General features: G+C 39.3%; 1 protein-coding gene across 1 annotated transcript; it reads left to right on the top strand.

Annotated features, from left to right (window-relative positions):
• Nucleotides 1-639: 639 nt before the first annotated feature.
• LOC130909943 (uncharacterized) lies at nt 640-24616 on the top strand. The gene is made up of 17 exons (XM_057826899.1): nt 640-755; nt 1015-1065; nt 2874-2906; nt 2981-3157; nt 3216-3367; nt 3605-3694; nt 3756-3822; nt 7592-7755; nt 10869-10974; nt 13533-13562; nt 13641-13817; nt 19003-19157; nt 19224-19313; nt 22398-22445; nt 22554-22656; nt 22753-22916; nt 23511-24616. The coding sequence occupies exons 2-17, from the start codon at nt 1017-1019 to the stop codon at nt 23664-23666; spliced, it is 1761 nt and encodes a 586-aa protein (XP_057682882.1). The 5' UTR covers nt 640-755; nt 1015-1016; the 3' UTR covers nt 23667-24616.
• Nucleotides 24617-26576: the final 1960 nt, after the last annotated feature.

Raw genomic sequence — 26576 nt, 5'->3', positions numbered from 1 at the left:
CAGGGCACAATGAGACATACAACCATTCACGCACACGCTCCTAGAGTGTTCAATCAGCCTGCGTGGGTTTCCTCCAGGAACTCCGGTTTCCTCGACACAGGAAGGCCAGAGCCCGGGATTGAACCCTAGATCTCAGAACTGTGAGGCTGATGTGCCACCCACTTAGCCACCGTGTATCACAAGTTTTGGAAGGTTAAAATAATTCAAGAGAGACCCATGATAATCAATTTTGTCAATTCTGATCTGAGAAACGTACCAAAGCAATTAAGAAAAACTTTAAATAAAGCAAAAAATGTCTTCCATCTATCTAAAACAAATGTAATTTAGCAGGATTTCTTAAAATGTTTTTTTTTTTAAGAGTAGTAGCTCCACAATAATACAACAATGCAAACTACTAACAGATTGGCCTTTTTCATCTATGGATATCATTCAACTCCCGCCGCTATTTAAGTGTAATTCCACCATTGAACATTGTCTTAAAAAACAATTTATTTTCATAACAAAGCTATGAAAAGAAAGAAAGAAACAATGAAATCCCTTGTCAGGTTTCATGTGTCCCCTATGCAGGTTAAATGTTGTCAATGTACACAGTGAAGGACCCTCCCTTCCAACATTCTACCCACTCTATATCACAAGCTGTATTTTGACACTTTTCTCCATTTGGAGTTGGATGTGTTTCCTCTTAATGAATATATTTTATAAAATATTCTGTATGATATATTTTTTAACTTATCGGGAATTGAAGCCTGAGTAAGGTAAAACACTCCTCTCAACTTTACGATTATTATGCAACGTGAATTACGTGGTGTGTGGGGTTTTTCATTGATGATTGTGTAAAATAGTTTGAAATTAGCATCTCAAACCACAAAGAAATGTTTTTAAATTGTATTGCATAACGTGGCTTTATTCTTCAATTTGCAATGTAAGTGCAAATGAGGCCTGTGTAGAGTTTTCACCCAAGTAAAAATTAACATTTAATTTGAATTAATTTCTGCCTTTTCTCTCTATGTAAAGATATGTATCTCTCCTTTACTGTGCTGTGCCTAAGTGTGGTGATAAATAATGGTGAGTGAAATTCATCAACGTTTAGCAATTTCATGTTAATGTTGGGGGTCGCCCATTTCGATTGTACTGAATTTGATTCACGGATACTGTGATATGAAAAAGTATCTGAACGTTTTGGAATTTCTCACATTTCTGTATAAAATCACCACCAAATGTGATCTGATTTTTGTCAAAACCACACAGATGAAAAAACAGTGCCTGCTTTAACTGAAACCACCCAAACATTTATACTGTAGGTTTTTTATATTTTATTGTGGATAGTGTGCAAACAATGACAAAAGGGGGAAAAATAAGTAAGTGAACCATCACATTTAATACTTTGTGCCCACCCCCTCTGGCAGCAATAACGTCAACCAGACACTCACTGTAGCTGCAGATCAGTCTGGCTAATCGATCAGGACTAATCTTGGCCCATTCTTCTCTAAAAAACTGCTGTAGTTAAGTCAGATTCCTGGGAAGTCTGGCATGAATTGCTCTCTTTAGACCATGCCACAGCATCTCAATGGGGTTCAAGTCTGGATATTGACTTGGCCACTCCAGAACATGTATTGTGTTCTTCTGAAACCATTCTGATGTTGATTTACTTCTGTCTTTTGGATCATTGTCTTGTTGCAGCATCCATCCTCTTTTTAACTTCAACTGTCCAACAGATGGCCTCAGGTTTTCCTGCAAAACATCCTGATAAACTTTTGAATTCTTTCTTTCATCATTGATTGCAAGTTGTCCAGGCTCTGAGGCAGGAAAACAGCCCCAAATCATAATGCTCCCTTCACCATGATTCACGGTGGGGATGAGGTGTTGATGTTGGTGAGCTCTTCCCATTTCTGTCCACACATGACGTTGTGTGTTACTCCCAAACAATTCAACTTTGGTTTCATCAGTCCACAAAATATTTTGCCAAAACGTCTGTAGAGTGTCCAAGTGCCTTTTTGCGAACATTAAACAAGCAGCAATGGTTTTTAGACAGCTTGGGCTTCCTCCCATGAACACCATTCTTAGCCATTGTTTTACATATAGTTGATGTGTGCACAGAGATACACTATTAGACTGTGCCAGTAATTTCTGTAAGTCTTTAGCCGACACTCTAGGTTTCTTTTTTTACCTTTCTGAGTATTCTGCGCTGAACTCTTGGCGTCATCTTTGGTAGACAGCCACTCCTCGGGAGACAAGCAACAGTGCCAAACACTCTCCATTTGAAGACAACTTCTCTGACTGTCGATTGATGAACATCCAGACTTTTAGAGATGTTAGTTTATAGTGCGCAGGACAGCTTTAAACCACTCATTAGTGATTGGGCACACACTTGACTTAAATTTTTTGGTAAAACTTGAAGTCTCCTAAGGCAGAGGGTTCCCATACTTATTTTCCCCCCTTCTGTCATTGTTTTCATGCTATCCTCATTGAAATATGACAACCTATAAATGTTTGGGTGGATATAGTTAAAGCAGACACTGTATTTTCCACTGTGTAATTATGACAAAGATCAGATCACATTTGATGGTGATTTTATGGAGAAATGTGGAAAATTCCAAAAGGTTCAGATACTTTTCCATACCATTGTACATTTGTTGGCTATATACTGTATATGTATATTTCTATAATATGCAGCCACTTCTTTATAAGTACCCATTATTTACAGTTGGAACAGGCCTAATCACTTGCTTTATTTTGATAGTGTGCACAGTGTGTTTTTTTGTTTGTTTTGGAATAGAACAGGTCCTATAGAGTACTGTTTACTCAAGACACATTTATAATCCACCATATCTGCCAGGCACTTATTGGTCTCTCTCTTTTTTGACATGAATCAGCTGCTGCAAGTGAATGGTGCTACACAGGCTGTGGTAAGTGTGTCTTTCTGATCCAATGATTAAAAAAGCAAATTAGAATGCTTATGAACGGTCTCCCACTTGAACAGAACACACGCCCAGCCACTGGAAAGACCTGGACGGCTCTCACTGCGGGGGTGAAAGGCAGTCACCCGTTGATATAGTGAGCGGCCACCTTGAGCGGGACGAAAAGCTTCTCAATTTCAATTTTTTCAATTTCACGTCAAAGCAGTCCTTCAAGGCCTTCATAAATAATGGACATACAGGTACAGTTCATACATCAACGGTAAATTAAACAGCTGACTTCTGCTTATTTCTTCCCAGCTAAATTTTTACTGGAAGATAATGAGGTTGAACTGAGTGGAGGTGGACTCGATGGCGCATACTCCACATTGCAGCTTCATTTTCACTGGGGCGACACAGTGCACCATCCCGGATCGGAGCACACCGTCAATGGGCACAGATACCCTATGGAGGTATGGAATGATAGCTGTCAGTCTTCACAATCAAAACGATTGGACGTCTATCGGCATCAATGGCAGACAATGAGTTGAAAACAACCAACTTTATCATAGTGGGAAATAATTACTTATACTGACCACCGTTAAAATGTTGTCACGCAATATTTAACAATGAAATGCAGTTGCTGTCTCAAACTAAGCTGGGAAAATTTGTGGTGATTCCAATGCTGATTGCTTTAATATATTCTGTAGATGCACATCGTGAACCTGAAGAAAGGTCTAACAGTGGAGCAGGCCCTCCAAGATCCAACTGGCATTGCCGTTCTTGGCTTCTTCATCGACGTACGTGCAGATAAAACGTCATGCTTTTGAGTCATTACCTTACTGATGATTCTCCCCTTAGGCGACTGAAGATGAGAATTTGTCAAGTCCTTGGAGTGTCTTGACCTCTTACCTTTTGAGCGACATAGGTAAAGTACATGGCTTGAACATACAGCGGGGCAAATAAGTATTTCGTCAACCATCAATTGTGCAAGTTCTCCTACTTGAAAAATTTTAGAGAGGCCTGTAATTGTCAACATGGGTAAACCTCAACCATGAGGGACAGAATGTGGAAAAAAAACAGAATATCACATTGTTTGATTTTTAAAGAATTTATTTCCAAATTAGAGTGGAAAATATGTATTTGGTCACCTACAAACAAGCAAGATTTCTGGCTGTCAAAGAGGTCTAACTTCTTCTAACGAGGTCTAACGAGGTTCCACTTGTTACCTGTATTAATGGCACCTGTTTTAACGCATTATCGGTATAAAAGACACCTGTCCAAAACCTCAGTCAGTCACACTCCAAACTCCACTATGGCAAAGACCAAAGAGCTGCCGAAAGACACCAGAGACAAAATTGTAGATCTGCGCCAGGCTGGGAAGACTGAATCTGCAATAGGTAAAATGCTTGGTGTAAAGAAATCAACTGTGTAAGCAATTATTAGAAAATGGACGACATACAAGACCACTGATAATCTCCCTCGATCTGGGGCTCCATGCAAGATCTCACCCCGTGGCATCAAAATGATAACAAGAATGGTGAGCAAAAATCCCAGAACCACACGGGGGGACCGAGTGAATGAACTAGAGAGAGCTGGGACCACAATAACAAAGGCTACTATCAGTAACACAATGTGCCGCCGGGGACTCAAATCCTGCACTGCTAGACGTGTCCCCCTGCTGAAGAAAGTACACGTCCAGGCCCGTCTGCGGGTCGCTAGAGAGCAATTGGATGATCCAGAAGAGGACTGGGAGAATGTGTTATAGTCAGATGAAACCAAAATAGAACTTTGTGGTAGAAACACAGGTTCTCGTGTTTGGAGGAGAAAAATTACTAAATTGCATCCGAAGAACACCATACCCACATTGAAGCATGGGGGTGGAAACATCATGTTTTGGGGCTGTTTTTCTGCAAAGGGACCAGGACGACCGATCTGTGTAAAGGAAAGAATGAATAGGGCCATGTATCGAGAGATTTTGAGTGAAAATCTCCTTCCATCAGCAAGGGCATTGAAGATGAGATGTGGCTGGGTCTTTCAGCATGACAATGATCCCAAACACACAGCCAGGGCAACAAAGGAGTGGCTTTGTAAGAAGCATTTCAAGGTCCTGGAGTGGCCTAGCCAGTTTCCAGATCTCAACCTCATAGAAAACCTGTGGAGGGAGTTAAAAGTCCGTGTTGCCCAATGACTGCCCCAAAACATCACTGCTCTAGAGAAGATCTGCATGGATGAATGGGCCAAAATACTAGCAACAGTGTGTGAAAAGCTTGTGAAGAGATACAGAAAACATTTGGCCTCCGTCATTGCCAACAAAGGGTACATAACAAAGTATTGAGATGAACTTTTGGTACTGACCAAGTACTTATTTTCCACCATGATTTGCAAATAAATTCTTTAAAAATCAAACAATGTGATTTTCTGGTTTTTTTTCTTCCACATTCTGTCTCTCATAGTTGAGGTTTACCCATGTTGACAATTGCAGGCCTCTCTAATATTTTCAGGTGGAAGAACTTGCACATTTAGTGGTTGACTAAACACCTATTTGCCTCACTGTATATACCAGATACGTTTGTAAGCGTGTTGTTTTTGGCATTCCTTTTAGTTTTCGCCTTAGTCTTGGTGTTTTGGACGAAAATATTTATTTGTCTTTGTCATGTTTTAGTCATTTCAAAATGTGTTCGTATTCATTTAGTTTTATTCAATAAAAACTCAGTTCGTCTAGTTTGAGTTGACAATTACCCAAAATGTTTTCATGTGTAAATTTCAAAAGTCTTATTCCATCGATAAATAAACCAATAAAACAAAGGTTTCCAACAATTTCGAATGAACATTGACAGAAGAGCACATAATTGTAGAGCCTACGAGGACATTAGCATCTTTGTGATGATAATACACTCAGCAGGAAAACAGTACCTTATTTCCAATTAATTAAACACCTGGATGCCATGAACTGTATGTAATCCCCCCCCCCAAGAGTTTAAGATGACATTTACCACGCTAAATGCTAAAGCTAAACTGAACGCTATGCTAACTCTACAAATTACATTTAGTGTGTGATGATCACTCAGCACAGACCTTTAAAGGCAAAAGCAACATGGTACCTGACATCAGTTTAAAAAATGGCAAGTCTGGAGCCTGGAGAGGACACCTTGAGTAAGCGTGTGTGTGGGGCGAGGTGGGCGCAGCATGTCACATGAGTGATACCAACACTGCTACAATGCATGCTAACTATACATACGATAAGAAAATGTCACACATTTTGAACTTATGACGGAAACTGGTGACCTTTCATCTCGTTACTGTCTCATCAGACGGAAACTGGCATTCATATCATTATGTTTTAGTCTCCCAAGAGACATTATTAGCTCGTCATCATCATGAAAAAATTGTACGTCGACGAAATATTTTCGTTATCATCATCGTTCACGAAAACAACACTGGTTAGTCATATATAAGGAATGATTAAAAAAAATTTTTTTTTTAGTTTCAACCCGCCCAAGGAACGTCTAAAAGAAAGTGACGCATTAGCCCCATTAAGTCATGCCCTGAAGTCCAACAATGTGATGGTGCTTAGGAGTAGACAGAATCTGCTGTGTCATTTTACCTGGGTATTACACTGTAATTTACCACCGAGGCACCTCGTCATGATTCCAGATCATTTGCAGTAGGCGTTGTTTTCCGAATACAAGCGGTAATGTTCCAATACAAAAACAACTTTTGTCAGGAAGTAAGCAAATAATATCCAAATACCTAAGACAGCAACAGGAGCGGCATGTGGTTTGCAAGAGACGGGTGTGCATTGCATTCATAAAGTTTTACTTTATTTTATATCTTCTTTTAAGAAGGTGTCATTTTCATTCTACTTTTAAATTCTACCCTTAACAAGTGCAATGTCTCACTCTGTCAAGTTTAACAACAAACTTTGTGTAGATTCCGGGTCACATTACATATTAATGTTGCAGTATTTATATTTGAAAGCAGCTGCACAAAGGGAGAACATCAGCAAGAACTGATAGATTCCAGTTAGGCACTCCCGATTTCTTGAATTATGCGAGAAAAGGAAAAACAAAATAATGTAAAATGTGTTTAAAAAAAAAAACACCCCCATCTAACCTATGCTAAGAAAACATGATTGGATTGATTTGATTTTTAATGGAATTAAAAAAAAAAAAAAAAAAAAAAAAAAAAAAAGATACTTAATTCATTCACTGCTGATTCATTTTAAATGGGAAGGGCTGGCAGTGACTTTAAATTCCTCACAACTAATCAAACTACTCAACTGCAACAATAAAACAGTGAATTCTATTCTGCAGCTCACCCGCAACCCTAATGAGGCTAATTGTTTCTCATATCCAAACATGTTTTTACTTTCTTGGCCTGGCAGACAAGATATTAACACAAATTCTCAAAGCCAATTTTTCTTAATATTGGGTTCCCGAATGCACATCAATAGCACAGCTTGCACACTGACCCTGCCCTGTCATACCCTAGTCTGTCCTGTTCTCTCACTTCCTATTCTATTGTTTAGATAGTGTACCTTTTCCACAGATTTTGTAAATAGTGTTATAACTACTTTGTAATGCTACTTATAGTTTTATAGCATTGATATTCAATCATGTTTCCGAGTGCACCGGATTTTTTTTTTCTTGATGTGTATTAAGGCGTTAATTTGTGCATTTTGCCTCTCTCAACAGACACTGAAATCAATGTGATACACGACATCTCCATTAACGACCTCATTGGGGATGTGGATCTCACCAAATACTACCGTTACATGGGCTCGCTTACCACCCCCTCCTGTAATGAAGTGGTGGCCTGGACGGTCTTTCAAGAGCCTATCATTGTCAACAGAATTCTGGTGAGTCGGGAAGTGTGAAAAGTAAAAGTCAGATCGTAATGACGTTCGCACGGCTTCATAGGTGTGCCAGCAAATGATTTGGGAAAGAAATGCTTAGAGTGAGTTAAATGCTCTTACATAAAAACAGCCTAGTAAGAACCATACCTTCACAGACAGAGCAATGCAGCGTTCTAAGTGTGTTGATTTAGCTAAACTATAATGTGTCATTCAAGGCAGGTGCAATAACTCAACTCATGGTTGACAACAAAATTTGAGTGTTGGCGGATTTGGACCAGTCTCAAGAGGCCCTTTTGCACCTGCTTCTTTATGACTGCTATTTAATCATCTTGAAATATTTGGCCTTTAATGGAATGCTGCTTTTTCTTTCTTTAAAAAAAAAAAATACAATTGTTAGTTACATTTTTTTTTAAGCTGTGTAACAAATTAACACAATCCTAACTTGTGATCCCAGGTTATTTTCTATTTTAAAATTAAAAAAATGTTTTTCTAAGGGATACTTCATTAAAGATAGTCCCCGGGTTATGACGTAGTCGACTTATGTGATTTCCACTTTACGACGCCGGAGTCTTGTCCGTCATTTTGTCTCCAGTTGGTTTAAAAAAAAAAAAAAAAAAAAAAAGTGTGTGTGTGTGTGTGTGTGTATATATATATATATATATATATATATATAATGTTGACTTTTGTTTTGTGATGCATGCTTTTATTTTGGCGCAGGAAGCGGAAAGCAGGTAGTACTTCCGCACACGACTAAGAGCGTAAGTACACACATAGAAGAACGCACACGCACACACGAGGAAGAGCACAAAGACGAGTGAGAGAGAGAGAGGGCGGATAGATTACAGCTGCAAGCCTGTGAGCACATTTGTTGCTTGTGAAGCATCCACGAGCCAACGCCTGTATACAACACCTCTTATACTGTTTATTGTGCATTTTCAATTGTGGTTGAATACTTGGGGTGAGTTGATGTGATTGTCTTTGATGGTGTGCGGACCCCCACTGCTACATACTAATCGTTTTTGTGGATTGTGGAAACACAGACAAAGAGCTTTTTCCGTTTAAAATTCTAGTGAAAAAATGCTTAAATCCCTCAATTCTTTATAGATATGTACGTAAAACAGTCTCGATTCTTGGTTAAAAGCAAAAAAAAAACAAAAAAAAAAGCCATGCAGGTAGCATTTATTTTACGTAAATATTGCAAACTATGAGGCTCGTCAATAAGGAAATTAGCGTCCACCATATGTAAACAAAGAGCTTTTTCCATTAAAAATTCTTGTGAATAAATGCTTAAATCCCTAAACTCTTTATAGATATGGACGTAAAGCAGTCTCAATTCTTGGTTAAAAGCAAAAAAAACGTGCAGGTAGCATTGATTTTACATAAATATTGCGAACTATGAGGCTAGTCAGTAAGGAACTTAGCAGCCGCCATTTGAAAACAAAGAGCTTTTTCCGTTGAAAATTCTTGTGAATATTGCTTAAATCCCTGAATTCTTTGTAGATATAGTGTAAAACAGTCTCGATTCTTGGTAAAAAAACAAAAACAAAAAAAAAAAACGTGCATGTAGCATTTATTTTACGTAAATATTGCGAAGTATAATGCCAATGCTGTAGTGGCTAATTTCTCCCATTGATTTTTTTCACAACTTTTCAAAATGCATTGATTGTACGAAAAATATAATAATTACCTTGAATACTGGAACAAATCACTCCTGAGACAATCCTTCCTGTTTGTATGCGGTACAGCTTTCGTACTTTTTCAACCTAAATCCGGCATTTTATCCCTGCATGTATTGACTAATTGCGACCGACTACGAATAACTGAAGGACAGCACCCTAATTGAAGACGTTGCGCAGTGGCTGACGGATGTGACCCGTCAATACAATTATGAAGTCTATGCTAGGACTTCGCTCGAAAGTCTTGGCGAGGACAGTACAATGACGTATAATGCATGTTTTGGGATAGTTATTTTGAGATTTAGGGGTACTTAAAGGGTGTATTCAGACTTACGTGGAAATTTGGGCTACGTCGCCAGCGTAGGAACGGAACTTATTCATAACCCGGGGACTACCTGTATTAGATATTTTCATAATATACTGTAAGACAGGGCATGTGTGTTTTCATTATTCATTTCAATATTTCATTAAAATATTTGGTTACCGTACATTTTAAAATCACATTATTTTATTATCTTGTTTTGAGGAATTGTGTCCCATTTTCATGGAGGTGTATATTTAATGATCATTTCATTTCATGTTTCACAAATCATTTAAAATGTCCTCACAAATAAACATTTTGTGAAATATATTTCATTATGGAAAACCTTGAAGAGCGCTATTTTCCTTATTTAAAAAAAAAAAAAAAAAATGTACATTTTGGGGGGAATTTATGGCATTTCAATATATTTGAACGGGGTACGATTACATGAAATAGTGGTCACTAAACCAATTAAATTAGAAGAGTTTCAAACAACCCTTGGTTGTGCTGTCAAAATGCGGAACACCGACTCAGAATTTCACATTTAATTACAACCCATGTGGTTTAAACTACACATAGTGAATTTGGTACAGGGGCCAATCTCAGGTCAACCTTAATAGCAGGTTGGAAAATATTTTGTAATTATCTCAATTGACTCTATGTGAGGATGCAGGTAACAACAAAAAGATGAGATCGTTTGTTTGTGCGAGACATGATGTCCTCTCCTCCCACTTGTATGAGGGCTTGACATTAGGTATGGACCTCAACCGGTTTGACACCTGCTTTGGCACGTGTGCGGGACTACAGTAAACTACTGATTACTTGGACAAACAGAAACTTCAAACACTGAGGCTAAGAAATGTTTAACAATAATATTTTGTGGCTCACTATTGGCCGATGGGTCTATCTCTCCTGAAAAGTCAGTCGATATATTCTGCAGCTCACTCGAAACCCTAATGAGCCAAATTGTTTCACATATTGTTTCCAAACATGTTCTTACTTTCTGGGCCTGGCAGACAAATAAAAGTGCATAATAGGTGTAAGGCACTTGTCATTTGACAGTCTGACAAAGATAATTCAGTCTGTCGAAGAATGTTGGCAACATTTTTAGATTAGCTTTATTTTTGTTCTGATTTCAGCTTCAACAGTTTCCATTGAAGACAGGCCTCACCAACGTATATCGTCCAGGACAAGAAATCAATGGACGTCAAGTGTATTCTTCCGCTGCAGTTGATTTGCCTTCCAGTGAGTTAAGATACACACTGTAGCATAACCACCTTTGAAAATAGTGTTTGCACTAGCACTTAACTCATTGGATGCCATTGATAGTGACTGACATCAACAATCATCCATTTTATCTGGGAGGGCTTGTAGTGATCCATCCATCCATCCATCCATCCATCCATCCATCCATCCATCCATCCATCCATCCATCCATCCATCCATCCATCCATCCATCCATCCATCCATCCATCCATCCATCCATCCATCCATCCATCCATCCATCCATCCATCCATCCATCCATCCATCCATCCATCCATCCATCCATCCATCCCAAAATTACCCCTTATGATAAAAAAAATTAACGGACTCAAGTTTCCCTTGCCCGGACGTGGGTTACAGGGCCCCCTCTCTGGAGCCAGGCCTGGAGGTGGGGCTCAAAGGCAATCGTCTGGTGGTTGGGTCTGTACCCATGGGGCCCGGCAGGACACAGCCCGAAAAGCAGGGGTAAAAGTGGTCCGGAACGCCGTTCCGGCAGGAAGGGCTATGCTAAAAACAACCTGCCTAGCTGCCACACAGGCATCTTCAAGAGGGAAACAATCTACTAATGTCAAATTTACATACACAAGTGTTAACAACAAGCATCATCAGCCCATCAGCTGTCCGACTCAAACTACTCAGGTCTATGAAAGTTCACCCCACCTTCCATGTCTCCAAACTAAAGCCAGTCCATGAAAGGCCCCTGGTCATAATAAAGTGCTAGGTTAGCGTCATTCGTTTCCACCAATAGTTATTATTTATTCATACCACGGACAGCATGGAGTTCTCTGATGTGTCAGTTGCCTGTTCAATTTGCTAACATACTGATATGTAAACAGTATGGATAGTTAGCTCTGATTGGTTCAAACGCACATGTGACAAAAAAAAACAAAAAACAGGCTTGTTGAAATAATGTGATAAAATAAAAGGCAATGCAATGGAATTTTAGTCAGATCTTTAAGAGGAAGGAAGAGTTGAAGAGACTTATTTTATTCTATTTTCTCTAATGGGGAGGTTCAGAACATCATGTTAACCCTATTATTGCCTGACCCCAGAAATAATGTACTGAAAATTCAGATTTTTTTTCAATTTGAAAGCTTTATGTGTTCCTTAAAGACAATTTTTAAAAAAATTGAACATTTAAAAAAAAATAATTTGTATATATATGTTCTGTAATTTGTATCATAAATGCTACATTAAGCTTTACATGCATTTCTCGTCGTAAAATATATATATTTTATAACTAAAGTGAGATAAAAAACTATAAGGTTTTAAGCAATTTTTTTTAATGCAGTGCAGAAATGCAGTCCAGAAATGCTTGTCTCAAATGTGATACATTTGGCAATATAGTTTTTGTGCGCTTTGGACTTATTTTTGTTCATTAACCTACGTTAGGCTACTTATTTACTTTTAATATTAAATAATTCAATGTTTGTTTTATCTTCAAAATATATTCTATTTCACTGTGCATAATGTAAGTCATTTGTACATATTTTGTTTATGTATGTTAGATTAAAATACAATTTTGAATGAAAATCAGTTTATCATATACAGTATGACTTGTTGCAGTAAGTGTACTGCCGTGGCCTAATGCATGTGTAAAACCATAATTTTTTTTGTTGTTGTTGCATTTTTGGGGTTTTAGGAGATTTGAACCCCCCCACCCCCACCCCACCACCCAAAAACAAAAAAACAAAAAAACAAAAAAAACATTTGACTCTGTAGCGACCTTTTTGTCAGGGAGTTCTGGCAAGAAATTCTAGCCACTTTCAACCCTGCCAAAAAGGCAACATGGGTCCCCCCGTCCCATGGGCTCACCCAAACAGGTCGGGTGCGTAGTTAGTTGGGCGGTCCGACCCCCACCTACAGAAGTTAACAATGTTAAAGTAAAAAGCGAAAAATAATTTTGATTTTTATTTGTATTCAGAAAATAAATTTTTAAATCCCGAAAATCCTGTTTTTGTGAAATTTTGATTGGTGGTGTGTTCCCCACCTCCACAACATCGGCGTCTTTTTACATGACTTACATTGACTGCTGCTTGCCGAAAAAATATCCCTCGTCTTCGAAGGAGGTGGCATGTTGTATTTCTCCCTGTGGGGTAGGGGGCAAGGATGGGTGGTGAAAACGTGTGTGTGCGTGTGTGGGGGGTCGAGTCATCAGCCAATCACACAAAAAATGGTCTGGCACATTCAGCAAGTGAAAAGGGGTCATTGTAAGTCTTAACATGATGAAAGTAATTCACTTAATAATGGTAGTGTCTATTTTATTCTTACAACATATGGAAAGACAATCTAAATGACCTATATAACTGAAGTCATTATATAATGCAAATAAGGCTTAAAAGTTGGTGGGGACAATTTGAACATCCTGAAAAGTTGCTAGTGTTATGTCCCTCCCGTCCCTATGCAAACCTACGCCATTGCTAATTCCCTGGCAGCCTTCCTAGTTCAAATGAATTGGATGCCTTTCAGCATCAATGGAAGCCGATCAATGAGCTAAATAGTTTTTCTTGAACTTTTTTTTTTTTTTTTTGCTTCATAGGTCACGAATGGTGCTATGGTGAAGAATGCGGTAAGCCAACTTAATCATCGTACATTCGTGTTTGATCTTTATTAAGCTTAATTGGGCATGTCTATTCATCTTCCATAGAGTTCAGTCCTCCCAATTGGCACCTTCTGCCCGACTCGCAATGCGGTGGACAGCGCCAGTCGCCGGTTAACATCGAAGCACAGAATGCCACGAAGGAAGCGAAACTTGACGGCTTTACGTTTACAAAGTTTGACGACAAACAAGTCATCAAGTACATCACAAATACAGGCCATACAGGTTGGTAAATGTTCCACACATTAATTTGCGGGTTAGGTTGGTAGTTTCAAAGTATGAATGTGTTTAACGCCACTGGCATTGACACGCTCACTATTTAATTGGGGAGGAAGTGTTTCACAGAGGTTAAAAATACATTCAAGGTTGAGAGTTGCTGTCGTAATTTAGAATGGTGTAAAACAAGGGCTTAGGTTTGGTCTCAACATTGGTAGGGACGCTATAACAGCATAACCTGCATGTTTTTTTTTTCTTTTGGGGTGGGGGTTTAAAAAAATGTGCATTGGCGGCAAATAAAAATATTTTTTTCAATGATAAGCGATAGAAAATACATACATTTCAATTAGGGAATAAATGCACAAAATGCACAGTAGGATTAACGTTAACAGTAGAAAAAGTACAGGAAGACACGTCACTAAACAGCTTTCTACTCGAGTTTTACAGGTTAGCAAATTTACACGGTTTAATGTTATGCCAACTCTAATGCAGGTCGGACATTCAATTGCAAAATTAGTGGTGTGTTCCCCACCTTCACAACATTGACGTCTTTTTACATTACTTAAAATGGCTGCTGCTGGCAGAGAAAAAAACTTCTAAAATCCCTCCTCTTCAAAGGGGGCGGAGGAGGCAGCATTTCGACATGTATTTCTGTTGGGATTGTGTGAATGTGGGGGTTCTAGTAATCAGCCAATCAAACGTGCGTTTGAAGGGGGGGAAAAATGGAGCAGCACATTCAGCAAGTGAAAGGGGGTAAATGTAAGTTTGAACATAATGTAGGGTCAATTCTATCCTTAAAATTTATGGGAAGACAATCTAAATTACCTATATAACTGAACTCCTCATATAATGCAAATAAGGTTGCTTAAAAGTTGGTGGGGACAATTTGAGAATCCCTGAAAGTTGGTGGTGTTATGCCCCTACCGTATCTATGCAAACCTACGCCCTTGGTGTAAAACTTCACTGCACAGAGAACTCTTTAGAGGTATCCTATTTGACTGGATGTCATTGTCAAATATTTCACAATCTAAATTTTACTAATGTAAAGAAACATAACGCATAGTTGTGTTAATTCCCAAATCAATGCATTATAACAAGCAAAATATTAGAAGGCATTCTATATGAAGCAATGCAATTTTTCACTGATTAACATTACTGTTACATACCGTAAAAGCATATTGAAAAATTACACACAAAAAAGAAAAACAATAAAACCTTAGTCAAACTGTTTTAACAAGTCAAGATGTTTCATGCTCTATACATAAAAAAGTTAAATATGTCATAATAATTTAAATGTAGGATATATTTATATCTTCATAAATTATTATTGTTGTAATACTGTGTATTGTCCTAACAAAAATCTACTTTTTATTTGAATTCAAAGGAGAAACATATTTTTACATGATTTACATATATTTTTTGTGAATCTTTTTTTCCAAAGTTATTTATAATCACCCCAATGACACAAAAAGTGATTTTTTTTAATATAAAAAAAATACAGTTTGAGATAAAAACAAATTTCCTGAGCGAAACATGGTCGGCGCCATCTTGGAAAATTTCTGCTCCGAACTTCCAGTTTAGACAAAACAACAAGAGTTGCGAGTGAATTGACGAAGTCAAAATCAAAACACAGGAACCCATTAATTCTCCAAAAATGGATTCAGCACAACTTAAACGAGAGTTCAGGACTTTCTTTGCTGTGCGAACTAAATAAATGGTTTTAAGGGGAATGTTTTAATCACCGACCAGCTACAAAGCGCCACTGTGGATGTACTCCGTAACCAGTAGGAAACAATATTTCAAGAATGTGGATCACTGCTGTAGACTTACAAGCTACACCTAAAAGAGTATATGTTTGCAGTAGTAGTAGTTGTTAGCATGTGTTGTTGTGGTATATGTACAGCAGCAGCAGCAGTTGTTGTCATAAAAATTATTCAACTTCATTATTACAATCATCATCGTAATATCAATCGCAAAGGCAACAAGTCTTTTCATGTGCCAGATTTTAGGTTTCGCATTTCTGGAGAACATATCTTCCATAACAGAGCTGCAGCATGACTCCACGAACGCCCGGGACCCGCGATACATGTACAGTTTTGACATCTTCTTCCTTTGTCCTTTCCTGCTTCACCGTAAAGCTGATAGGCTTTGCACGGGTGTGCTTTTGCTGTTGGTCGTCACTCTAATAGCGGCCTTGAACCGTAATGCTTGTCGGATGTACCCACGACATCCTGAACCACAAAAAATTTAAGTCGCTTCACGACGCAGCGAAGTCTCTCCCGACGGGCCTTTCACCCATGTACTTTTGAGGTGGAACCACTTCCTCGGGACTCCAAACCCAGCATATAACCTCCGCCTCGTCAGGCGAGAGGGGTAGGTCCACCACGACCCAGCCCCTGTGAATTTGACCAGGTCTGACATTGACCTGCCAGTCAAATCACTTCCCTTTGGACAATTACCTCATGTATATACACATATACCGTAATTTCCCGAATATAAGGCGTACCCGTGTATAACGCGCACCCCAAATTTACTTGTAAAATCTAGGGAAAACTATTGTACCCGTGTATAACGTCCACCCTAATTTTAGCACCAATAAATAGAAGAATACAAGAAAACAGAGCTCGTGTACAGATACAGAAATGTCATTTTACTGACTGGTGAAACACAACAAAAAGCATAGCACATTGGTAGTTCAAAACATTACCGTAAACTGACAATATCCACTGTAATAATATGATCTGATAACTTCTTGAACTTACCAGAATCCAGAAGAAAACAAAACAGATGTGACTTTTCTTTTAAAGGCTGCTGTATAACTTCCTCGTTTCATCATGGTGAATAAATGTTTCCTCCATGGATTGATACGGTAAAATGAAACTGAGAACATCGTGTCGTCATCGCTGTCGACAAGACAGTAACAATAGAAACTTTTGTTATTTGGGTTTGAGTTTCCCGATGGACAGATATAGTTGACGGACACTGGAAGTCTGTGTTGTTACGTTTGTTATGGTCCGAGTTGCCAAGCTGCAATAAACATTGACTCAAATTAGTTCAAGAAACTAAATTCTGTGCTTTATGAAGAGTGAAAAAAGCAGAATTTAACACAGACGAAATCATTCGGCCGATCAGAGTGAAGTATTACCGAAACGAAATGGTGACGTCACGTACCGTAATGGTCGGCAACGGATCGCTGCATATGTTTCTTCAACACAACATGGCCATGTCAATAAAAAAAAAAAAAAAAAGTTTTTCATATATATATATGTATATATATATATATATATATATATATATGCTATTAACGGGTTGGACCCCCTTTTGCCCCAAAGATGCTCTATTGGATTGAGATCTGGTGACTGTGGGGACCATTTGAGTACAGTGAACTCATAGTCATGTTCAAGAAACCAGTCTGAGATGATTCCAGCTTTATGACATGGCGCATTATCCTGCTGAAAGTAGCCATCAGAAGTTGGGTACATTGTGGTCATAAAGGAATGGACATGGTCAGCAACAATACTCAGGTAGGCTGTGGCGTTCCAACGATGCTCAATTGATACCAAGGGGCCCAAACAGTGCCAAGAAAATATTCCCCACACCATTACACCACCACCACCAGCCTGAACCTTTGATACGAGGCAGGATGGAGCCATGCTTTCATGTTGTTGACGCCAAATTCTGACCCTACCATCCGAATGTCGCAGCAGAAATCGAGACTCATCAGACCAGGCAACGTTTTTCCAATCTTCTATTGTTCAATTTCGATGAGCTTGTACAAATTGTAGCCTCAGTTTCCTGTTCTTAGCTGAAAGGAGTGGCACCCGGCGTGGCCTTCTGCTGCTGTAGCCCATCTGCCTCAAAGTTCGACGTACTGTGCGTTCAGAGATGCTCTTCTGCCTACCTTGGTTGGAACGGGTGGTTATTTGAGTCACTGTTGCCTTTCTATCAGCTCGAACCAGTCTGGCCATTCTCCTCTGACCTCTGGCATCAACAAGGCATTTCCGCCCACAGAACTGCTGCTCACTGGATATTTTTTCTTTTTCGGACCATTCTCTGTAAACCCTAGAGATGGTTGTGCGGTAAAATCCCAGTAGATCAGCAGTTTCTGAAACACCAGCCCTTCTGGCACAAACAACCATGCCACGTTCAAAGTCAGTAAATCACCTTTCTTCCCCATACTGATGCTCTGTTTGAACTGCTGGAGATTGTCTTTATCCATGTCTACATGCCTAAATGCACTGAGTTGCCACCATGTGATTGGCTGATTAGAAATTAAGTGTTAACGAGCAGTTGGACAGGTGTACCTAATAAAGTGCCTGGTGAGTGTATATAATATATATATATATTTCTGTCTCCATCCATGTTCCCGTTTATAATGCGCGCCATAATTTTACAAGTTGATTTTGGGGGAAAAAAGTGCGCGTTATATTCAGGGAAATTACGGTAAATAATTGAAGGAATCGGACCTTTTAGCCAGACTGCCGGAATCATGCCAGCCGAATCGCCGAACCCACTCTGGAGCAGCTCCAACGACCCGGCCAAAAGGCCGAACTCCGCGTGTTGTCGGACTTGTTTTGGCCATTATCCGCAGTGAACGGGAACTTTTCGAAACCCAAAAAGGCTCAAACAGCTCTCCCTGGTGCAGCAACAAAAGCCTGCAGCACACTGGGCTGCCGTGATGCGAAAAATAAACGTAATAATCCGCAAAATTAGCTGAATCCGCAGTTGTCCTGCATACTATAGTATTGGCTCTATACTGAAGATGTTTGTCCCGCTGACGTCACGTTCGCATTCTTCGTCAATCCAGGAAGTCACTCATTTTCATGGCGCGGGATTAAAAAAATTGAATAAACGTATCGATCACACACGTCCAAGCGGTCTATTTTTTCAGGAGCATAAGGTACCATGTGAAATATGAAATACACATGCTTTTTGTTGTCATAGGCACTTTAAATAACATGAAAACTGAAGTCCGGAGCAAAAATGCGGATGTAAAGCTGAAGTACCTCGGAAACTTTTCTACAAAAAAAAAAAAAAAATCATGATTTATTTCGAATTGAACAGCAAGTCAAGGTTTTTAATATTAATTTTACAATCTAAAACAAAACATTTTCACAATTTCATTCATTCATTTTCAGTTCTAAATGGATTCCCACTCTGCATGTTGTGACTTTATGGATGTCTGCCTTTTTAGTCAAGTTTGTACTAAATGAGGGAGCAATGGAGGTCTCAGGAGGCGGCCTTGGTCACATCTACACAACTCTCCAGTTCCATTTTCACTGGGGTTCCTTATCTCCTGACTCCAAAGGCTCTGAGCACACGATTGATTCCAAAAGATTCCCAATGGAGGTGCTCTGAACGCTCATCGCAAACCATTCTTGCTTATTGTATTCTGACATTTTTACCTAATTTTAGGTGCACATAGTGAACAAGAGGAAAGATTTAACTCTGGAGAATGCAGTCAACACCACAAATGGCCTGGCAGTGATGGGCTTGTTTATTGAGGTAAAGTGATCGGGTGTCTTCACCATTGGGAATTCCAACCCTGGGATCATGTGTCATGTTGCAAAAAACAGTGTGTACCTGCAGATTTAATCTAAAAGTTCATGGCTACTCCCAAAGATTGAATCAAATACAATTAGATGTTCTGGTTTGTGATGATGCTGCAGTCAATTAGGTTCAAGCACTAAATAAAGTACATCCACACCTTAAACTTTATGACTTTTGGATGAAGGGTGAAATATCTTAAACGGGAAAGTCCAGGTGCCTTGATTCAAGCTCTGTAGACTACAGATGTAATCTCTGGATAGAATGCAGAATTACACAAGCACATGATGACAGAGAAACACAGTGGCGCTTTATGCATCGTTTAGTTGCATGTAGCTTCTTTTTTAATCAGATAAAAACATTCATCAAAAGTCATCTCGTGCTTTCAAAGACAAGACAATGATAGTCAAGGAAGACTGATGTTTTTGAACTGTCAGCTGAGGTGACGCAAAACATTAGAGAAAAAAAAAAAATCTTTGAAAATATTTTACCAATGCAGCTATGAAGACCGAAGAAGTCAGAGAGATAGGTTTTAGAGAAATACACATCTAGATCATTTTTCTAAACAATAAAAAAAAAAAAAAAAAAAGAAATCCCTTTAGTGTTTCCAGCTCTTTCGTCTGATCTTATAATAAGAACTGTGAGTGATTGCCTCGCTTTTAGGGGCTACACCCATCTTTCGTTTAAATCACACCCGTCATGTTTAAAAATGTTCCCGTTGATAATTAAACAAGGCGTGACAGAGTATCTTTGACGCATTGTGTCTCATTAGTTATTTAGGACAAATGAATTGATTTCCAGTGTAGTACCTGAAATAGTTCACTCTTTGAGCCAATGTTAACTGAATGCAATCTGTTTTGGCTTAGTGAATGAGTTCATTCTGGTGCCAAAGAGTGGATTTTGCACAGCAGTTCATTTACAGTGGGGCAAGCAAGTATTTAGTCAACCACTAATTGTGCAAGTTCTCCCACTTGAAAATATTACACAGGCCTGTAATTGTCAACATGGGTAAACCTCAACCATGAGAGACAGAATGTGGAAACCCCCCCCCCCAGAAAATCACATTTTTTTTATTTTTAAAGAATTTATTTGCAAATCATGGTGGAAAATAAGTATTTGGTCAATACCAAAAGTTAATCTCAATACTTTGTTATGTACACTTTGTTGGTAATAACGGAGGCCAAACGTTTTCTGTAACTCTTCACAAGTTTTTCACACACTGTTGCTGGTATTTTGGCCCATTCCTCCATGCAGATCTCCTCTAGTGCAGTGATGTTTTGGGGCTGTCGTCGGGCAACACGAACTTTCAACTCCCTCCACAGATTTTCTATGGGGTAGTGATCTGGAGGCTGGCTAGGCCACTCCAGGACCTTAAAATGCTTCTTACGAAGCCATTCCTTTGTTGCCCTGGCTGTGTGTTTGGGATCATTGTCATGCTGAAAGACCCAGCCACGTCTCATCTTCAATGCCCTTGCTGATGGAAGGATATTTTCACTCAGAATCGCTCGATACATGGCCCCATTCATTCTTTCCTTTACACAGATCAGTCATCCTGGTCCCTTTGCAGAAAAACAGCCCCAAAACATGATGTTTCCACCCCCATGCTTTACAGTGGGTATGGTGTTCTTCGGATGAAATTGAGTATTCTTTCTCCTCCAAGCATGAGAACCTGTGTTTCTACCAAAAAGTTCTATTTTGGTTTCATCTGACCATAACACATTCTCCCAGTCCTCTTCTGGATCATCCAAATGCTCTCTAGCGAACCGCAGACGGGCCTGGATGTGTACTGGCTTCAGCAGGGGGACACGTCTGCCAGTGCAGGATTTGAGTCCCTGGCGGCGCATTGTGTTACTGATAGGAGCCTTTGTTACTGTGGTCCCAGCTCTCTGTAGGTCATTCACTAAGTCCCCCCGTTCTGGGATTTTTGCTCACCGTTCTTCTTATCATTTTGACGCCACGGGGTGAGATCTTACATGGAGCCCTAGATCGAATTACAGGCCTCTCTAATCTTTTCAAGGAGGAGTACTTGCACAATTGGTGGTTGACTAAATACTTATTTGCCCCACTGTATGTACAGCAATGCCCACCAATATCTTGTTGCCGACTGGCTGCTGCGAATAGCCTCGGTTTGACACCAGACAGCATAACACCCCGGGACACAGAGAGCTAACTCACGGTAACATGATGAACAATGAGTTGCGTATTAAGAGCGCTGTACTTCAAACTCGTCCTGCTTATGAAAGTCGATTGTCAAATGCTGGTGTTGTGCAGGCATGAGCAGACGTGACTACTGTGGCGTTTGTTAACTTTTACAATGCCCCGACAACACTCGCGCGCACACACTAGATATCATCAAATAGCAACCTAGATGCGCAACGTTAGATACCCCAAAGTCCCATGCCATTGGCTGCATGAGCCCAAAATGATCATGGGATGCGTATTTCATATACTACATGGATGAATTAAAAACCGCCATGACTGAATAGAAGTTAAGCAGGGCAAATTAATCCATACCAGTGACTATAGATAATGCTTCAAATATTGTTCATTCAGTACGTAACACGGATGGACTTGGACCCCAAATAGGATGTTTTGCTCATGTGGTAAACATAGCTGCTAAGAGAGCTGTAGCAATCAACAGTGAACCCTGCCTTACTTTACAAACAGTAAAGATTGTTCTCAGCACTTTTATACAAAATTTCTTCAGATCAGTAAGAAGTAAAACGCAAATATTATGTACTAAAATGCATGTTTATATGATGGCATTGTTATTTTTGCTTGTTAGCAAAATAAAAAAAAAGTTAAAAAAACGTTTAAAAAAAACTTTTTGTTTCGGAGCATTAAAAGTATTGAATCAAATCGAAAATTGTGTCTCTCGTATCGAAAATCATACCGAACCGTGACTTAACTGTATCGTTGCTTCCCTAGAAAATACTGTAGGCATATTTCAGCTTTCAGTGGTGCCTTGTGGTACAAATGATCCTACTTGAGAAGAAATAATTATCTCGACATATTTATCTCATGAATGTAATTCCTCTATAGGCCACAACAACCACCAAAAGCGGCGGTTCTTCTGACCACAACGAAGATGTGAGTCCATCAAAATGTTTTCTTTACCATTTCATGACCAAACAAATGAGTAGAAATGAGTTGGAAAGAATTCTAGCTTTGATTTTTTCCCCCCTTTATTTATTGTAGTCACATGACTCTGCTGATGACTCCACTCATGAGTCCTCAGATAACGTGATGACTGGCGCCTGGAAAGTACTAAGCAACTACCTGGAGCAGATACAAAGCATTGGTGCGTCAAAGGCTCTAGTAGTTTGGCTTCAGTCTTGTTATTCCATTAGAATAAAGTATAAAAATAGTAAAAACATCCCTTTATATTGTCACACAGGTTCACAGGTGGAAGTCACTGAAGACCTTTCTCTCGCTGAGCTCCTCGGTCACGTGAACCTCGGTTCTTACTACCGCTACAATGGCTCGTTAACCACACCGTCGTGCAACGAAGCAGTGGTCTGGACCGTCTTTAAAGAGTCGATTAAGGTGCATCCGAAACTGGTAAGCTCCTCGGTGAAGGTGTAAAATCTTGGCATGGTTTGTTTTGTGCCTGGGAACTATTGGCGCAATTATGTAATTAAAAATGGTGGGAGTGGTAGCATTCCTAAAGCTCAAGTGTTTCTCCTATTTGTTATTTTCAATTATTGTTTCATAGTGGGAGAAAGCACAGAAGTTACTCATTTAAAAGATTTACCAGGTCAGGTCTGACAGGTAAATCAAGTTGTGTCTAGTCCAATTAAAACATTCAAAGGGAAACTTAGAAATGTGTGCAGAAAGGTAAAATGTCTACTGTAATCACCTCCTATGACTGATGTCAGCCTGATAGTGATCAGCCAAGCATGTTCCCGAGGTGCATGTGAAGGTAAGTAGAAAAAAATCTGTTGTGTACATGCGTGATCGGTATCAGGCTGGAAGGACTACCAAGCATCAGTCAAAAGAAAAGATCTTGCTTTTGATAATAAAATGCCATAATAATCACATAAATGTTAAAATATGTTGATTTTGGAGTTGACATATGAGCAGGAAATCTCAATGTTAATGAAAATAAAGCAAGTTTGCATTGAAAATCTTTCTTTTTGGTAACCCATTCTCTAGCTGATGATGTTCCCGAACCAAACCGGCTTCCAGGACGTCTTCCGACCCACGCAAGATCTTCACAGTAGGAAAATTTACACCACAGCTGGAGTCGGAACGCTCGCACCCATTGTCCAATCTCTGCTGCTGATTTATTTCTGTAGCTTCATCCTGTGATCGAAAACATCAGTGTATTGTATTATGTATTGTGCACTTTTTTAGATTATAGAGTATTAACTTGGGTTTTTACGTATTCTGGCAGTACATTTCTTATTTCTGCTGGTATACCATGAATCTAGTTGGGTCAGAAAATAGTAAATTTATTGTGACTGTTGGTGCACTTTATTCATATGTTATATCTCATAATTGTCACTAAAGGTTATCAATAATCTTGTGTGTCTTAATTTTCATGAAATAAAATCAAGCCTTGACAATAAGGCACAAAGATGATGTAAGATAAATAGCAACTGTTTTTGTGTTGTCATTTTGGACGCACTAACCCACACGACAAAATCTCACTTCCGTATCGACAGTTGGTTATGTAATACGAGGGCAGCAAATTATGAAAAGTTGTGGAAGTAAGTATGCGTGAGACGCCTTCGGTCTTTTGCAACATAGTAGGAATCGATAAGTGGAAGAGTGACGCAAGCAAATAAGGTTTATTTGGGATCAAATTACTGAAAACCGGTTTTCAAGTCGCATCCCTAGTCATCATGTACGCTGCTGAAGTTGTTATATGCATAAGTTCGGGCTCCTTCGATTCTTTTTAGCCGATTTGGTAAATCTCTACAAATGAAAAACGTGACATTCACATTTACTAATGTTATTTCCATTGACAGGCTCGACAGACAGTATCAGTTACTATTGTTTTTGAACAATAGGCCAAGACAGATTGATGTCACTCAGCTTGCTTACATTGGAAAATGCTTCATCCTACTCCTTTTTGGGCACAATGAATAAATTCAGATCTTGTTTATTATTATCATTATTATTATTGTCTTAACTATTGTTTCTGTTATCTCGAGAATATCATTGGTTCTGTCTGATTTTTTGTTTGTTTTTTTTAAATTTTGTTTTTCGTTTGTTTTGTTTGTCTATTATTTTTATTTTTTTTCTCCTGTCCAAATAAAGCATTCATTCATTCATTCATTCATTCATTCATTGGCCAGGTATCAAGTGAGAACGAGCAGCTTTTCATGTTATTTGCATGGTTTGCTCACATTCGCATGACAAATGTGGCAGTGAGTGAATTATCATGTTTCAGAGCCAGTGATGTCAAATGAAATCTACAGTGATCCCTGTTTTTTCGCGGTTTATGGGGACCAGAACCCACAGCGATAAGTGAAAAACCACGAAGTAGCGCCCCCACCAAAAAAAAAAAAAAAAATGTGTGTGTGTGTTAACTGTATTTATTCAAATTTAGCATTGGAAAGAGATACATATAAACTGCTGGGCAAAAGTATTGGCACCCCTGCAATTCTGTCAGATAATGCTCAATTTCTCCAAGAACATGATTGCAATTACAGTTTTTCTCGATTGCTAAAGCACAATTTCTTGATCTCTGAGCACAATGACCAGTTGCCTAAACAAATTATTTAAATCAGGCCGCTAGTTGGCTTAACTATAAACACATTTCACCTCAATCTCGAATTTCACAAAACTCTAAACACAATTGCAATTCTCTAAACACATTCACACTTAGGCTAATGCAAAATGGTAGACGCAGACATCAAAAGTTGAACACAATGAAAGCACGGGCGTCATTGTTTAAACACGGTAACTCAAAATTTAAGACACATGAGACTATCCACGTTGGCCTCTTGAAAATGCACAACGACTCAAAATTGATGCTCTCCTTGGGTCCCTCAACAACCAGTGTCTCCTCACATTCTTGGGAGAGCTACAGGACATCCTGATTGACCATCAGCGGCAGAATCTGGTTCCAGCACAGCCTCCTCCTAACTATGTCATCATCTGGGACAACATTGGCTTTCACCGCACCAGCCAGATTAGAGAGTGGTTCAATATACACCAACAATTCCTCAATGTATGTCTGACAACCTGCACACCTTTCCTCAACCCCATAGAAGAGTTCTTCTCATCATGGCGGTAGAAGGTGTATGACCGGGAACCATATAGTGGAGAGAACCTCCTCAGGGCCATAGACCTGGCCTGTGATGATGTGGGGGGATTACTCAGGCTGGGTCCGGTATGCCAGAATTTTCTTCCCATGCTGCTTGGCGAGGGAAAACATAGCCTGCAATGTGGACGAGGTCCTGTGGGTGGCCTGACGCCACCCGACGACGTGATGCGCAGGCCCGTGCACAGTCAGGCCCCACCCCAAAGACCCTACAGGCTACTACCTCTTTACTGTACATACAAGAATTTGTGACATGTATTCCCATGTATTCTTTTGTTCTCTTTTGAAATATTTGTTTTGGGAAAAGTACATTTGTACAGGTTGTCATCAATAAATGGGGTTCAATTCCCCTAAAAATAATCTGTGACTTACTATTGATTACTATACAGATGATGGGGTACTTAGAACATCACACCCTGAACATTGTGTTTTCAATTTTTATTGAAGTGTGCGATAGATATCCAATAGTGTTTACATTTTTGCAAGCTGTGAGGACCATTTTGTTGTCAAAGTTTAGTCTTGGCAATAGGAGCAACAGTTTTGTGGTGAAAGTTTGGGTTTTGTGGTTAAAAGTTTGGGTTTTGGATTGAGAGTTTCGTTTTGCAAAGAGAATGCAGGTTTTTGTAAAGCTAGCTTGAGAAAAGTGTTTAGTGTTTAGAGTTTAGAGAAAACAGAGGGCAGTTTCACAAAAACACAAAAGTATTGGCACCTTCAGCCTAATACTTGGTAGCACAGCCTTTAGACGAAATAACTGCGAACAACCGCTTCTGGTATCCATAAATGAGTTTCTTACAATGCTCTGCTGGAATTCTTTGGCCAACTAATCCAGGTCTCTGAGATTCGAAGGGTGCCTTCTCCAAACCGCCATTTTCCGATCTCTCCACAGGTGTTCTATGGGTTTCAGGTCTGGGCTCATTGCTAGCCACTTTAGAAGTCTCCAGTGTTTT

This window comes from Corythoichthys intestinalis, chromosome 21 (genome assembly GCF_030265065.1).
Source record: "Corythoichthys intestinalis isolate RoL2023-P3 chromosome 21, ASM3026506v1, whole genome shotgun sequence".
In the NCBI taxonomy this organism is placed as follows: domain Eukaryota; kingdom Metazoa; phylum Chordata; class Actinopteri; order Syngnathiformes; family Syngnathidae; genus Corythoichthys; species Corythoichthys intestinalis.
Note: the sequence above shows the minus strand (reverse complement) of the source record. Positions and strands in the feature narration are given on the sequence as shown.

Bases quoted from the DNA above. Each gene is read 5' to 3' on its own strand.
- LOC130909943 (XM_057826899.1), top strand. From the start codon at position 1,017: ATGTATCTCTCCTTTACTGTGCTGTGCCTAAGTGTGGTGATAAATAAT. The intron at 19,158-19,223 runs GTGCTCTGAACG...ACCTAATTTTAG, and splicing joins CCAAAAGATTCCCAATGGAG to GTGCACATAGTGAACAAGAG. The intron at 19,314-22,397 runs GTAAAGTGATCG...ATTCCTCTATAG, and splicing joins TGATGGGCTTGTTTATTGAG to GCCACAACAACCACCAAAAG.